The 17192-nt window shown below is 39.0% G+C and overlaps 1 protein-coding gene across 2 annotated transcripts in view; it reads left to right on the forward strand.

The window, feature by feature from the left end:
- The window catches only part of Gabra4 (gamma-aminobutyric acid type A receptor subunit alpha4), an 89098-nt gene extending 72116 nt beyond the window's left edge, over window positions 1-16982 (forward strand). The window contains exon 9 of one of the 2 annotated variants that reach the window (XM_052198546.1): window positions 16438-16982. In XM_052198546.1, coding sequence (XP_052054506.1) covers window positions 16438-16962 — 525 coding nt within the window. In that variant the 3' untranslated portion in view covers window positions 16963-16982. The remainder of the gene's footprint in view (window positions 1-16437) is intronic. The other variant, XM_052198547.1, reaches the window with a different exon arrangement.
- The last annotated feature ends 210 nt before the right edge of the window (window positions 16983-17192 follow it).

Raw genomic sequence — 17192 nt, forward strand, 5'->3', positions numbered from 1 at the left:
GAGAAGTAACAGGACTCATTTCCTGGGGGCTGGCTTACCTGCAGCAGTCACAATGTATCTCCCAAGTACTGCAGCTGACTAGGGCAAGGTCAGCTCTCTTTCTCTCACACCTCTATGCCAGCCCTCTCATGATGCCCAGGTATGGCATGGGGCCAGTTCTGCACAGTCCTCATATATCAACCCAGCCGCAGGATGTCTCCCTGGCCTTTGGTGGTAACAAACCCCTGTGGCTCAGGGCCATAGACCTTGATGTGATATCTGGTGGCAGCAAAGGCCAGGACCCCACCATGGTCCCAGATGGCATCAGGCTGTTCCTCAGTACCCCTGACTCTCCAGTTCTGCATCTCTTCATTGTGTACACATCCTTCTCTTTCCCATTTTCTTCCATTTCTCTACCATTTTTTTTCTTTCCTTTTTTTTTGGGGGGGGGGACAGCTGGGGTTTCTAAGTATCTAAGGTTGTCTCAGGATTGATTTTAGGAGTGCCCTGCTTGTGCATTATGACACCTGGCAGGGGTCACCACATGTATGGTAACCCTTCCCTCCCAAGCCTGCATAGTGCCTGATTGGTCAACAGCTTAGGCTAGCTCCCTATCCAGGCCCTGCAGTGCAAGCCTAATGGTTGTCTGGGCCTCTCTTCTTGCCCAGGCTAGCCCATGGGACTGTTATTTGTCTTGGGCTCACTCCTGTGGGCCATGGTCACAGGCCAGGTTCTTTTGATATACAATTAGCTTTCTGTACTGGGAGCTCATCTGGGCTTGAGCCCATAGGAATTTGAGAAGGACAGAGTTTAAATAGCAGGGATTAAACTTTAATGTTTACATTTATGCCTTTCTTTGGTGCCTATTGCCTGCTAGTCTCTCATATCTGTTGACCTCATCCCTTCATTCTTTTTTTTTATGCCTTTTTTATTCAATGTATTTTTTATTTACATTTCAAAATGATTTCCCCTTTTCTGCCCCCCCACTCCCCTAAAGTCACATAAGCCCTCTTCCCTCATCCTGTTCTCCCACCCACCCCTTCCCACTTCCCTGTTCTGGTTTTGCCTTATACTGCTACACTGAGTCTTTCCAGAACCAGGGGCCACTCCTCCGTTCTTCTTGTACCTCATTTGATGTGTGGATTATGTTTTGGGTATTCCAGTTTTCCAGGCTAATATCCACTTATTAGTGAGTGCATACCATGATTGATCTTTTGAGACTGGGTTACCTCACTTAGTATGATGTTCTCCAGCTCCATCCATTTGCCTAAGAATTTCATGAATTCATTGTTTCTAATGGTTGAATAGTACTCCATTGTGTAGATATACCTTTTAGAGTTATCACTGAAAGGTCTGACAGTGAGTGTTCCACAGACCGCTGAATATTGCTTCACTGAGTCTTTCCAGAACAAGGGGACACCCTTCCTTTCTTCTGGTACCTCATTTGATGTGTGGATTATGTTTTGGGTATTCCAGTTTTCTAGGTTAATATCCACTTATTAGTGAGTGCATACCATGATTGATCTTTTGAGACTGGGTTGCCTCACTTAGTATGATGTTCTCCAGCTCCATCCATTTGCCTAAGAATTTCATGAATTCATTGTTTCTAAAGGCTGAATAGTACTCCATTGTGTATATATACCACATTTTTTGGATCCATTCTTCTGTTGAGGGATACCTGGGTTCTTTCCATCTTCTGGCTATTATAAATAGGGCTGCTATGAACATAGTGGAACACGTATCCTTATTACGTGCTGGGGAATCCTCTGGTCATATGCCCAGGAGTGGTATAGCAGGATCTTCCGGAAGTGAGGTGCCCAGTTTTCTGAGGAACCGCCAGACTGATTTTCAGAGTGGTTGTACCAATTTGCCACCCCACCAACAGTGGAGGAGTGTTCCTCTTTCTCCACACCCTCTCCAACACCTGCTGTCTCCTGAATTTTTTTTTTTTTTTTTTTTTTTTTTTTTTTTTTTTTGGCATTTGGTTTTTTTGAGACAGGGTTTCTCTGTGTAGCCCTGGCTGTCCTGGAACTCACTCTGTAGACCAGGCTGGCCTTGAACTCAGAAATCCACCTGCCTCTGCCTCCCAGAGTGCTGGGATTACAGGCATGCGCCACCACTGCCCGGAGTCTCCTGAATTTTTTTTTAAATTTTTTTTTATTCGATATAATTTATTTACATTTCAAATGATTTCCCCTTTTCTAGCCCCCCACTCCCCGAAAGTCCCGTAAGCCCCCTTCTCTTCCCCTGTCCTCCCACCCACCCCTTCCCACTTCCCCGTTCTGGTTTTGCCGAATACTGCTTCACTGAGTCTTTCCAGAACAAGGGGCCACTCCTCCTTTCTTCTTGTACCTCATTTGATGTGTGGATTATGTTTTGGGTATTCCAGTATTCTAGGTTAATATCCACTTATTAGTGAGTGCATACCATGATTCACCTTTTGAGTCTGGGTTACCTCACTTAGTATGATGTTCTCTAGCTCCATCCATTTGTCTAAGAATTTCATGAATTCATTGTTTCTAATGGCTGAATAGTACTCCATTGTGTAGATATACGACATTTTTTGCATCCACTCTTCTGTTGAGGGATACCTGGGTTCTTTCCAGCATCTGGCAATTATAAATAGGGCTGCTATGAACATAGTAGAGCATGTATCCTTATTACATGCTGGGGAATCCTCTGGGTATATGCCCAGGAGTGGTATAGCAGGATCTTCTGGAAGTGAGGTGCCCAGTTTTCGGAGGAACCGCCAGACTGATTTCCAGAGTGGTTGTACCAATTTGCAACCCCACCAGCAGTGGAGGAGTGTTCCTCTTTCTCCACACCCTCTCCAACACCTGCTGTCTCCTGACTTTTTAATCTTAGCCATTCTGACTAGTGTAAGGTGAAATCTCAAGGTTGTTTTGATTTGCATTTCCCTAATAACTAATGAAGTTGAGCATTTTTTAAAGATGCTTCTCAGCCATTTGAAGTTCTTCCGGTGAAAATTCTTTGTTTGGCTTTGTACCACATTTTTTAATAAGGTTATTTGGTTTTCTGGGGTCTAACTTCTTGAGTTCTTTGTATATATTGGATATTAGCCCTCTATCTGATGTAGGGTTGGTGAAGATCTTTTCCCAATTTGTTGGTTGCCAATTTGTCCTTTTGATGGTGTCCTTTACCTTACAGAAAATTTGTAATTTTATGAGGTCCCATTTATCAATTCTTGATCTTAGAGCATACGCTATTGGTGTTCTCTTCAGGAACTTTCCCCCTGTACCGATGTCCTTCAGGGTCTTCCTCAATTTCTTTTCTATTAGCTTCAGAGTGTCTGGCTTTATGTGGAGGTCCTTGATCCATTTGGAGTTGAGCTTAGTACAAGGAGACAAGGATGGATCAATTCTCATTCTTCTGCATGCTGACCTCCAGTTGAACCAGCACCATTTGTTGAAAAGGCTATCTTTTTTCCATTGGAGGTTTTCAACCCCTTTGTCAAGGATCAAGTGGCCATAGGTGTGTGGGTTCATTTCTGGATTTTCAATCCTGTTCCATTGATCTGCCTGCCTGCCACTGTACCAATACCATGCAGTTTTTAACACTATTGCTCTGTAGTATTGCTTGAGGTCAGGGATACTGATTCCCCCAGAATTTCTTTTGTTGCTGAGAATAGTTTTAGCTATCCTGGGTTTTTTGTTATTCCAGATGAATTTGAGAATTGTTCTTTCTAACTCTATGAAGAATTGAGTTGGGATTTTGATGGGTATTGCGTTGAATCTGTATATTGCTTTTTGCAAAATGGCCATTTTAACTATATTAATCCTGCCGATCCATGAGCATGGGAGGTTTTTCCATTTTTTGTGGTCTTCTTCCATTTCCTTCTTCAGAGTCTTGAAGATCTTGTCATACAGATCTTCCACATGTTTGGTAAGAGTCACCCTAAGGTACTTTATACTGTTTGTGGCTATTGTGAAGGGTGTCATTTCCCTAATTTCTTTCTCAGCCTGCTTATCCTTTGAGTATAGGAAGGCTACTGATTTGCTTGCGTTGATTTTATAGCCTGCCACTTTGCTGAAGTTGTTTATCAGCTGTATGAATTCTCTAGTGGAGTTTTTTGGGTCACTTAGGTAGACTATCATATCATCTGCAAATAATGATAGTTTGACTTCTTCCTTTCCAATTTGTATCCCTTTGACCTCCTTATTTTGTCTAATTGTCTAATTGCCCGAGCTAGTACAAGTACAATATTGAAAAGATAAGGAGAAAGGGGACATCCCTGTCTAGTCCCTGATTTTAGTGGGATTGCTTCAAGTTTCTCTCCATTTAGTTTGATGCTGGCTACTGGTTTGCTGTATATTGCTTTTACTATGTTTAGGTATAGGCCTTGAATTCCTGTTCTTTCCAAGACTTTAAGCATGAAAGGATGCTGAATTTTGTCAAATGCTTTTTCTGCATCCAATGAAATGACTATGTGTTTTTTTCTTTGAGTTTGTTTATGTAGTGGATTGCATTGATGGATTTCCCTATATTGAACCAACCCTGCATCTCTGGGATAAAGCCTACTTGATCATGGTTGCTGATCGTTTTTTTATGTGCTCTTGGATTCGGTTGGCAAGAATTTGAATTCAGTATTTTTGCATCGATGTTCATAAGGGAAATTGGTCTGAAGTTCTCTTTCTTTGTTGGATCTTTGTGTGGTTTTGGTAACAGTGTAATTGTGGCTTCATAGAAGGAATTGGGTAGTGCTCCTTCTGTTTCTATTTTGTGGAATAGTTTGAAGAGTATTGGTGTTAGGTCTTCTTTTAAGGTCTGATAGAATTCTGCACTGAAACCATCTGGTCCTGTGCTTTTTTTGGTTGGAAGATTTTCTATGACCCCTTTTTATTTCTTTAGGGGTTATGGGACTATTTAGATGATCTATCTGACCCTGATTTAATTTCAGTGTTTGATATCTGTCTAGGAAACTGTCCATTTCCTCCAGATTCTCCAGTTGTGTTGAGTATAGGCTTTTGTAGTAGGATCTGATGATTTTTTGAATTTCCTCAGTTTCTGTTGTTATATCTCCCTTTTCATTTCTAATTTTGTTAATTTGGATACTTTCTCTGTGCCCTTTGGTCAGTCTGGCTAAGGGTTTATCTATCTTGTTGATTTTCTCAAAAACCCAGCTCCTGGATTCGTTGATTCTTTGTATGGTTCTCTTTGTTTCCACTTGATTGATTTCAGCCCTGAATTTGATGATTTCCTGTCTTCTACTCCTCCTGGGTGAATTGACTTCACCCAGGGCTTTCAGGTGTGTTGTTAAACTGCTAGTGTATGCTCTCTCCCTTTTCTTTTTGGAGGCACTCAGGGCTATGAGTTTTCCTCTTAGCACTGCTTTCATTGTGTCCCATAGATTTGGGTATGTTGTGTCTCCATTTTCATTAAATTCTAAACAATCTCTGATTTCTTTCTTTATTTCTTCTTTGACCAAAGTTTCATTGAGTAGAGTATTGTTCACCCTCCATGTGTTTGTGGGCTTTCTGTTGTTTTTGTTGCTATTGAAGACCACTCTTACTCCATAGTGATCTGATAGGAGGCATGGGATTAGTTCGATCTTCTTATATTTGTTAAGATCTGTCCTGTGACCAATTATATGGTTGATGTTGGAGAAGGTACCATGAGGTGCTGAGAACCTTTTGCTTTAGGGTGAAATGTTCTATAACTATCAGTCAAATCCATTTGGTCCAAAGCTTCAATTAGTTTTACTGTGTCCCTGTTTAATTTCTGTTTTCCTGATCCATCCATTGATGAGAGTGGAGTGTTGAAGTCACCCACAATTATTGTGTTAGGTGAAATGTGTGCTTTGAGCTTTAGTAAAGTTTCTTTTACAAATGAGGGTGCCCTTGCATTTGGCGTATAGATGTTCAGAATTGAAAGTTCTTCTTGGTGGATTTTTCCTTTGACCAGCAAGAAGTGTCCTTCCGTGTCTCTTTTGATGACTTTAGGTTGAAAGTCAATTTTATCTGATATTAGAATGGATACTCCGGCTTGTTTCCTAAGAACATTCCTGAGAACATTGGCTTGTAAAATTGTCTTCCAGCCTTTTACTCTAAGGTAGTTTTTGTCTTTGACACTGAGGTGTGTTTCCTGTACACAGCAAAATGTAGGGTCCTGTTTCCTTATCCAGTCTGTTAGTCTATGTCTTTTTATTGGGGAATTGATTCCATTGATGTTAAGAGATATTAAGGAATAGTGATTATTGCTCCCTGTCAATTTTGATGTTAATTTTATATTTGAATGGTTATCTTCTTTTAGGTTTGATGAAAGAAGATAACTATCTTGCTTTTTCCAGGGTGTAGTTTCCCTCCTTTTATTGGAGTTTTCCTCCTATTATTCTTTGTAGAGCTGGGTTTGTGGAAAGATATTGTGTAAATTTGGTTTTGTCATGGAATATCTTGGTTTCTCCATCTATTGTGATTGATAGTTTTGCTGGGTATAGTAGTTTTGGCTGACATTTGTGTTCTCTTAGAATCTGCATGAGGTCTGCCCAGGATCTTCTAGCTTTCATGGTCTCTGGTGAAAAGTCTGGTGTTATTCTGATAGGTCTTCCTTTATATGTTACTTGGCCTTTTTCTCTTACTGCCTTTAATTTTCTTTCTTTGCTTAGTATATTTAGGGTTTTGATTATTACGTGACGGGAGGAGGTATTTCTGCTCAGGTCCAGTCCATTTGGAGTTTTGTATGCTTCTTGTATATTCATGGGAATCTCTCTCTTTAAGTTGGGAAAGTTTTCTTCCATAATTTTGTTGAAGATATTTGCTGGCCCTTTCAGTTGTAAATCTTCACTCTCATCTATACCTATAATCCTTAGGTTTGGTCTTCTCATTGTGTCCTGGATTTCCTGGATTTTCTGGGATAGCAGCTTTTTGGATTTTGTATTTTTTTGACAGTTGAGTCAATGGTTTCTATGTTATCTTCGGCATCTGAGATTCTTTCTTCCATCTCTTATATTCTGTTGTTGATATTTGTATCTATGGCCCCTGATTTCTTCTCAAGGTTTTCTAACTCCAAGGTTGTCTCTCTTTGTGATTTCTTAGTTGTTTCTATTTCTGTTTTTAGATCCAGGATGATTTTGCTCAGTTCCTACATTTGTTTGTTTGTGTTTTCCTTTACTTCTTTAAGAGATTTTTGTGTTTCTTCTTTCATGACTTCTGCCATTTGACTCAATTTCTCCTGCATTTCTTTAAGTTTTTTTTGTTTCTTCTTTATTGGCTTCTCTGTCTTGAGCCTTATTCTCCTGAATTTGTTTAAGTGATTGTTGTGTTTCCATTATATGGGTTTCTAGCTTACTCATGTTCCCCTGTATTTATCTAAGAGATTCATTTATGTCCTTTTTGTGTTGTTCTAGCAGCATCATGACAAGCAATTTTAAATCCAAATCTTGTTTTTCTGGTGTGTTGGTATAACCAGGACTTGCTGATGTTGGAAAGTTTGGTTCAGACACTGCCATATTGCCTAGATTTATGTTAGTAGCGTTCGTTGTTTGCCCTTTGCCATCTTGTTATCTCTGGTGTTAGTTGTTCTTGTTTCTGGCTGTTGTTTGAGCCTCCTGTGAGGCTGTAGGGCTATTTCCATAACACTGGATGGCTGGGTTTCCCCTGTCAGAGATTGCTGATGTACTGCCCTCCTCTTGGGTGCAGTTGGAGTCCTGGTGTGTCCTGCCCCAAGCAATGTTATGCTTGCTTTGTCTATGGGGACTGAACCTGGTACTGCCTGTCTGCTCTGTCAGAGAGCGAGGAAGGCAGCGGGGATCCCTCAGCGCACCAGCCCCACGCCTGGCTTGCACACAGAGGAACCACTGCTCTCCCAGTTCCCTGGGCGCAGGAGGCAGCCAGCAGCTCAGTTGCCTGCGTCCCCAGAGGTCCTATACTCAGGATAGCTCAGAGCCTTGGTTGGCCTGTCTCATCTGGCTGGGAACAAAGATGGTGACTCTGCCTTCTCTGCAGGGTAGAGTACCCACGTTAGGCTGGCCCTCAGAGGAACTGCTGCTCTCCCAGTTCCTAGGCACAGGCGGTAACCCACAGCTAGGTTGTCTGCATCCCCCGAGGTCTTACACATGGGATAGCTCAGTACTTGGAGTGACCTGTCTAGTCAGACTGGGGACAAAGATGGTGACTCCACCTTCTCTGCAGGGCAGAGTACCCGCTTCTGGCAGCCCCCCTTCATTCTTTCAAATATTATAAATAAAATGAGATATAAAGGAAAAGTTGACCTTAGAACACCAGAGAACTCTGTTCACAGATACAATTCTTTTTAATATTCAGTTATATTATAGAGTGGGCTAGTTGGTCTGGAATGGCATGCTAATGCTGTCATTGTATTATGAAGTATCCTTTTCTGATGGAGAGAGGTTATAGCTGTATTCTAGCCCGCTTTGTTTTCCTGATAACTGGAATTTAGGTTTTACCAATAATTTATAAAACACTGAAGAGACTAAGATCTGATATAATAATGCAGCCGTAGATAGCTTACACCTTGAAATATTTGTTGGTGTAGTGTTTCTTACATGGGCTATGGCATTGATTGTGATGCCTGAGTTAGCAAAAGTCTGTGAGCGTCATGACAGCTGTGAGAGAACCACATCCTTTTCACCGTCTCTGTTGCAGAGTGCTTCTAGTCCCCCCACAATAGCATTACGTATTTGCTTTGCACCTAAGTTAATTCTCATCTTTACCATCAATACAATTTTATATTTATTCACATTTCTTTCTTAGCCAACTACCAATGTATTTGCTGTTTATGACTTGATAAGAGCCCATTCCTTGTTTTAGTATCCTGCTACTTTTCTGGTTATTAGAAACTTTGTTCATAAATTATAGATTATTAAAATGTCTACTAAATTTTTATTTAGTATAAGTATTCATTTCTGCTCTTTTCTTATTTGGCACAGAGACTCTTTATATCTGACCTCAACTAGATTAAAATTTTGTACACTACCTAGTTGATGTCTTCTGCATGCTGGGTATTCTGCTAAGTACCTTGTATATATGGTTTCATTTATTCATTATGAGGAAAAACACATTATTAATCTGACTTCATGAAGAAGTCTGAGACAGCAATCAAATAACTTGCTACCACAGCTATAAAATAACAGACTCGGTATTGAAATTTAGCTATGTCTGGTTTGAGGATCTAAATCCTAACCAGTTCATCAGTATTAAAAAAGAAAACTAGATCACATAAGTCATACAAGAACTGTTTACAAATACAGCCTAACAGTAAGCATATTTCTGCCATTGGGAGTATTCTTCTGAACATTTTAGGTGACTACAGTATGACATACCCTATTACCTCATTGAATGAGCCACATCACCTCAGTGTTTGGTGAAAGCTAACTGGGTTTGCTGTGCCCTCTTCCTTCTCTCTGATAAATTGGCAAAATTGATAATAATAATATAAAAAAGCAATCCCAGATAGCATTCTGGAAACATCCATTTACTCAGCTGAGGATTTCTACTTTGCTCAGGTTGCGAACACAGTAGCTTCTCTCACTGGGAAGATATATAATATATAAGATGCTTAGGAATAAAAAGAAAAACCAGAAATTGCTCTGAAACAAAATTGAACACAAAACCACTTATCTCAAAGAAATCCTAATGTGTCAAACCCTCAAATATGAAACAGACAAAAGGAATTGTCAAAGATCTCACGAAGTGGCTGGTTAATCCAAATAGAAGATAGATGTTTGTTCCAGTCCCTGGCATTGAAGGTAATATTTCTATAGCTTATGGAAATGCAAATATTGGATTAAATGCTAACGCTGGGAGGAAGTGAAATATAATAAATTGGGAACTCAGTGTTTTCATTTCTACATTCTAGAACTCAATATGTGATAGGATCCCTAGGTAACTATTTATGAAATATTTAGCATGTTTATTTAGAAGTGATATTTTTCATTTCTATATGAGAGAGCTTTCTATAATCACTATTGATATATTTCAGTAAATCATCTCTGGGCATATTTGTAGGGACTCTACCACACTTATTTATTTCATCCTAAAATATGTGACCACCCTTGAAACCCACTCTTGTAGCCTTGAATAAATGTCTTCGCTTTACTTGATTCTTATTTTGTGTGTATCTGACTCATTGATATTCTGGAAGATAAACCTGTTCATTATTAGCCTTGTTAGTTTTTAATTTAGGAATGCTAAATTACATTTTATTAAACGTCATTAGCTTCTCTGGCAAAGAAGATGAACGTAGCTGCTCTCGTTCCACAAACCTAATCTTTGTTACTTTGATTCTTCACTGTAGAGTAATAAGTTGAGATTGATTTTAATTTTTTTTTTTGAGTTAGAATCCTTCTTTAGAGATTGTGCCAGACATGACTGATGGATTGTTTGGATCTGATCCTATTTGTTGCTTGCTGCTTAAGTTGTTGGTTGTGTTTGAATCTGCCACCTCCCATCTCTGTTCTACTAAGTTGTTTGTTTTTTCCCTTTAGGCTATTGTGACTGGTGTTAAAATGATTTCAAATTAAATCATTTTTTAATTCAAATTGTGCTTAGGTACTTGTTGGAAACTACTGTATGTTTGTAGAATACTAATAGAAGTCTCTGAACTCTATGTGAATCAAAATTACACTGACTGACACTTCATTTGTTCCAACTTGACTTCAATACCAATAGATTTTCTAGTGAGTCCTATTCTGAAGAGGAATAGATTTCTCAGTTTTTGGTGGTTTGTCATCATGACTAATCTTTGTGTTGCTGTTGTTGTTGCTTTTTATTTTGTTTTGTTTTGTTACTTATGTTTTTTAAGTCAGTGGTAGCTCTGGCTGCCTTGGGACTTATTTTGTAGACCAGGCTGGTCTCAAACACTCAGAGATCCTCCTGTTTCTACCTCCCTAGTACTAGGATTAAAGGCATGTACTGCCAGACCTGGCCATCAAAAAATCTTTATACAGTATACCTTTAGACATAAATAGAAGATAATTTAAATACCATTTGGTTGCCTGGCAAAGAGCAAAGATTTAAGTCTCAAATTAGTCAAATTCTTTTTTTTCCTTTTAATAGGGACAATGGGTACTATTGAGATTTTTAGGCCTTTTCAGTCCAATTTAGAATTAAATCCAGATATTTTATTTATTTTTATATTACCTACAATAGTCAAAAGTGTGCTTCACAAGTAAAGAGTAAGCTTGGAAGCAGATCTTTTGAAAACATGTGAAGGATTTGGACTTTCTATAATGCTTTCATCATGGTAAAAAGATCAGTTGGTTCCTTCTGAGTAATTTAAACTACCGTGATTAATAAAACACTCTTTATGCTATAGAAGTTCATTAACACATGTAAACTAGACAGACACACATTTGATTTTTGTTTTCATACAGTATTCCTAATGATTTTATTCTATGTTCTTCCTTCCCATTGCTTCTTACTTTGTTGATGCATTCTTCTAAATGTCTTGGAATATATATATATAATCTCTGAGTGTTTGAGACCAGCCTGGTCTACAAAGTGAGTCCCAAGGAAGTCAGACCATATTTGACATATTTCACTTCACACACACACACACACACACACACACACACATCAGAATATAATTTTCAAACCATCAAAAATTCACCTCTACAAATGTCTCATGTATGTATGTTAGGATTTATTCAATTCATTAATCAATCACTTGGTGGAAAACTAGCTAAAAACCTTTTGGAGAAACGGCAATTTATATCTGTGTATTTGTGTGGAGGTAGAATTACATGTGACAGGCCATGCATACAGAGGTCAGAGGGAAATTTCACATGTTTGTCCCTGCTTTTTACCATGACTTGAGACAGACTCTTTGTTGTTCAGTACTATGTACACAAGGCTTCTAGCCATCCTCTTGCCTGTAGCTCATATCTTGCCATAGTAGCACTGGGAAATGTGTTCAGTTGCTCCTTGACTTTATGTTCAGGAATGTTCAAACTTCAGCACTCACATGTGCATCAAAGGTGTGCATCAAAACATCCTTACTCACTGAACCATTGTAGTAGGCTCTCGTAAGCATTTTTTTAAATACATGCATTCTAAAATATAATGCTTAGATATGATACAGAAGTGTCTCATGCCTCATAGAGTATGAAAACCATAAACTATGATCATATTTTCTGCTAGGCATGAAGCTACAACTTAACAGGGAAATTTAGTAGTCTTTGCTTACTAATCCAATAGTAAATAGCAGAATCACACTCAGGTAAATTGTGGTTAAAGAAAAAATCTACCTCACATCCCTTGAATGGTCTACTGACCCATACACCTTTATAACATTGGTAAAAATATACCATCTTTCTGATTTCCAAATCCTGAATAAACTTCTGAATGGTACATTTTTTAATGCCTCCGTCACTTTTCTGAGTAGAAGGCTATTCAGTACTGCAAATTTAACATAGTATACTTGGTAGGACTTCCAACCATTCAGGACCTCTGGGCTCTTATTTTCCTTCTCAACAAAGTAACATGACACTGTAATTTTCCCCAGTTGAAAAGGACTTTAATTCCATTTGTCAAGCACAAATGGAATTCTGAAAAACAACACACATCTTGGTCCTTTTTTTTTTTTAAATATTTTTATTTTCTATATTCTTTGTTTACATTCCAAATGATTTTCCCTTTCCCGGATCCCGCCTCCCCATATGTCCCATAAACCTTCTTCTCTCCGTCCATTCTCCAATCACCTCCCTCCTTTTTTTCTCTGTCCTTATATTCCCCTCCAATGCTAGATCAATCCTTTCCAGGATCAGGACCCTCTCCATACTTCTTCATGGGAGTCATTTGTTATGCAATTTGTGCCTTGGGTATTCAGGGCTTCTGGGCTAATTAATATCCACTTATCAGAGATTGCATTCCATGTGTATTCTTTTGTGACTGGGTTACCTCACTTAGGATGATATTTTCCAGTTCAAACCATTTGCTTAAAAATTTTGTGAATTCATTGTTTCTAATTGCTGAGTAGTATTCCATTGTGTAAATATACCACATTTTCTGTATCCATTCCTCCTTTGAGGGGCATCTGGGTTCTTTCCAGCTTCTGGCTATTATAAATAAGGCTGCTATGAACATAATGGAGCATGTGTCTCTATTGCATGCTAGGGAATCCTTTGGGTATATGCCCAGGAGAGGTATAGCAGGGTCCTCTGGAAGTGTCATGTCCAGTTTTCTGAGGAACCGCCAAACTGATTTCCAAAGTGGTTGTACCATCTTACAGCCCCACCAGCAGTGGAAGAGTGTTCCTCTTTTTCCACATCCTCGCCAACACCTGCTGTCTCCTGAGTTTTTGACCTTAGCCATTCTGACTGGTATAAGGTGAAATCTCAGGGTTGTTTTGATTTGCATTTCCCTAATGACTAATGATTGGTCCTTTAGCAAGTGAGTGGTGACATTAGGCAAAGGTACCCTCTGAAGGTTTTTATGGGTTCTGGGTAAAGCAGCCTCTTCGTTAGCTTAAATGGTTGAGAGAGCTCCCCCTCCCAAGAGAGGTTTGGAAACACTCCCTTTCTGAACGTTATTTTATTAATGTACAGATGTTAAACTGTTGAAGGAGCAATGCTCCTTAATAACTCTTGACAATTGCTATGCATATACAAAAATATTTACTTTTGCTTTTAGTTCTACAGATCAGTGTGAAATTTCTGCTTGTGTTGATTTAGCTTGTTTAGGCTATTTACATCATTTTCCTAGCTGGAACAGACCCATCAGCATGTTGTTTGGTCTCATTGGAGAAAGCAATTATGTGCCAATGTTCTCTTACCCTACAAGTGAAGTTGGGCATTTTCTTCAACATTTTGGTTGCTTTAAGCTTGATGAAATCAAATCAGAATTCTTGAGGTTGATTTGTGTATGACATACTATCATTACCACACCACACACTATTGACTAAGGGAAGATGAAGGCCGCTTTTGGGGAAATTGGCTCCATCTCTTGATGGGAAAGGAGTGTGCATATTACTTGTAGCATGGCTATAAAGATACAAAATGGCTTGCAATCAGCTTTGTAACCATTTCACCACAAAGAGTGTGGGATTCACAGAACTTTAGAAAGTTCTAGTAGAAAACTCATCCAGAGGGACTGTTTTTTTATTAGATATATTCTTTACTTACATTTCAAATGTCCCCTTTCCTGCCCCCTCCCCCCCGAAAATCCCATAAGCCATCTCCCACCCCACACATTGCTCCCCAATCAACCCTATGCTGCTTCCCTGTCCTGGTATTCCTCTACACTGAGGAATGTAGTGTACACTGCCTCTCCTCCCTTTGATATCTAACAAGGCTGTCCTCTGCTGCCTATGTGTCTGGAGCCATGGGTAACTCCATGTGTACTCGTTGGTTGATGGTTTTGTCCCTGGGAGCTCTGGGAGTACTGGGAGGCTCATATTGTTCCTTCTATGGTGCTGCAAACCCTTCAGTTTCTTGGGTCCTGAAGAACCCAAAGAGAGCCTCTTAAATATTCTCCTACTTTGTTCTGGAGAACAGAAAAGTTGTTGGTGTCAGCTTCATCTTCTGACCTTGCTGTTAAATTTCATGAATAATCAGTTGGCCTATTACAGCTCCTGTCACAGTTTAGAACTGTTCATTCCATAGGCTCCAGGTAAAGCCTTTCTGAGTTGATATTGACACTTAAATCTGGCTAATGGGAGCACACATTGGTTATACTTGTGTCTGGGATCCTGTCAAATACAATTTTCTTCTACACTTTCTCCTGTTCTCTCCCTCCCTCCCTCCCTCCCTTCCTCCATCCATCTATCCCTCAAACACCCCCCCCCCGTCTCCTTTCTTTTTTGTCTTGGGGGAATACTTGTTGCTCATCAGTTCTTCATGACCAAAGATAGCTCTGTTTAGACTTTTGGAGATCTTTCTTCAGCCTTTGTCTCATAAGTGCTGTAAATGCCAGCCACTGGTGGTCCCAATACATGTCTCAAGTCATCTGTTAGTTCCAGGGATCTGCTACATTTTTTCTAGGTTAGTTTTTTCCCCCCTCTGCACCACGATATGGAAAGTCTCAGTGACTTCTCTTTCTCAGTGACTCTTGTCCTGTGTTGTTTGATATCAGTGTCAAATAATGACTTGTTTTGCACATTTTATGTAGGTCTTTCTCATCATTTCAACCAGGAAAGAAAATTCAGTCTCTGTTATTATACAATTAAAGTCATCCATCTTTAGATTTATCATTAGAGAAAATTTGGCTTTCTACAATACCCCAGCTTTTTTATGGACGAAAACAGTGTGAAACTATTAAGCTGTAAGCAGAAATACACACACACACACACACACACACACACACACACACACACACTCCTACTATGTATTCAATTAATAATTCCTCACTTCCTTTTATTCTCCATGTACTTTCAATTATTTAACTTTCCATTTACTGATTTCTCATGTATGTGTAGGTTTGTGTGTGTGCTCACATGTATAGAGATCACAGAACAAATTTATGGCATAGGGTCTTTTCTTCTACCACGTGGGTCCTGGGAATGGAACCCTAGTCACTGGGCTTGTCAGCAAATGCCTTTAATAGTTGAGCCTTCTCTCTGCTCCTGCTTAGTATTTTGCCCCAGTCTTATCTTGAATATATTTACTTGTCTTATATTCTTTTTATGTCATGATATGTGGGTATACATAATTTATTTCTAGTAATAGTGTACATGCTTCAAACATATTTTTGTTCTTTTCGATATGTATAATATTATAGAATAAGTTACAATTGATTTTTCTTTTCTATAAAATGGGATTTTAAAATAGTAGAAGGAAAGTTAATGGATTCTAATGGTGTCTTCAGCTTTTAGGTTGATTTTGATTTCAGTTGTTTTCACTGAAATTAGCTGCCATATGTTAGGTTACAAGTTCTCATTAGTTCAGCTGCAGTCTGCTTGGAACAGTACTACAGCATGACATGAAGAATGTGTTCTAAGCCTCTCCAAGTCTGCTTTTGGTCTGTTTCGTGAAGCTGCTTTCTTCTGTTTTCAAACTCAACTCATTGACCTTGAAGTTATAATTCACAAGTACATGAGTTATGGAATGAACCTCTAAAATGTCCAAGGATAGTATTGAGAAATATAGTTATAAAAACGCCTGTCTCCCCAAAGTAAGCCACACACACACACACACACACACACACACACACACGCATATATATATATATATATATATATATATATATATATATATATATATATACATATGTTGATGGTGCCAGCTTTTTCCAGTAACCCATTTCTAGTCTTCTTCTCAATTCTCTGGACTTCTCTATCTCTTTTCTAATTACTTATTACTTATTTCTTAATGGCTAGAAATAAGCAATGATATCTAGTTAAATGGCTACAGAGAATTTTAAAGTGGTTATCTTATAGACCCGAGTAATCACATATTTTGTCTTTGAAAAAAAATCACATATTTTTTATTATTGTATAGATCTACGTCAAATTACATAATCAATGGATTTTTAAATATCCTTTCAGAACACACATGCCAATTTGAACATGAGGAAAAGAACAAATGCCTTGGTCCACTCAGAATCGGATGTCAACAGCAGAACTGATGTGGGAAATCATTCCAGCAAGACCACTGCTGTCCAGGAGTCTTCTGAAGCCACACCAAAGGCTCACTTAGCTTCCAGTCCAAATCCATTCAGCAGGGCAAATGCAGCTGAGACTATGTCTGCAGCAGCCAGAGGTCTTTCATCTGCAGCATCGCCCTCTCCTCACGGCACATTGAGGCCAGCTTCTTTGGGGTCAGCTCCTACTCGCCCTGCATTTGGATCTAGACTTGGGCGAATAAAGACAACAGTTAATACAACAGGGGTGGCTGGGAATGTGTCAGCTGCACCTCCTGCCTCTGCTCCACCACCTTCTGGATCTGGCACAAGTAAAATAGACAAATATGCTCGCATTCTCTTTCCAGTCACATTTGGGGCATTTAACATGGTCTACTGGGTTGTTTATTTATCTAAGGACACCATGGAGAAATCAGAAAGTCTAATGTAATTTTGTTGCTATAGTAATTTCATAACGATAATGGAAATACAGACTGTCTTTTAAAATGTTTTTAAAGGTAAGTATTCTCTACTAAAATAAAAATTCTATGTAATTTTTCCTTTAAAAAAATACAAGCCAGATATGGAGAGAGTTAATTAATTCTTCATTGTCTAGAAAGTCAACTGTCTTTCCTTATAGAAAGACAGTTTTGAAAGAATCTATTCAGTGTTCAAATTGGA

The sequence above is a fragment of the Apodemus sylvaticus genome, chromosome 11, assembly GCF_947179515.1.
Source record: "Apodemus sylvaticus chromosome 11, mApoSyl1.1, whole genome shotgun sequence".
Lineage (NCBI taxonomy): Eukaryota > Metazoa > Chordata > Mammalia > Rodentia > Muridae > Apodemus > Apodemus sylvaticus.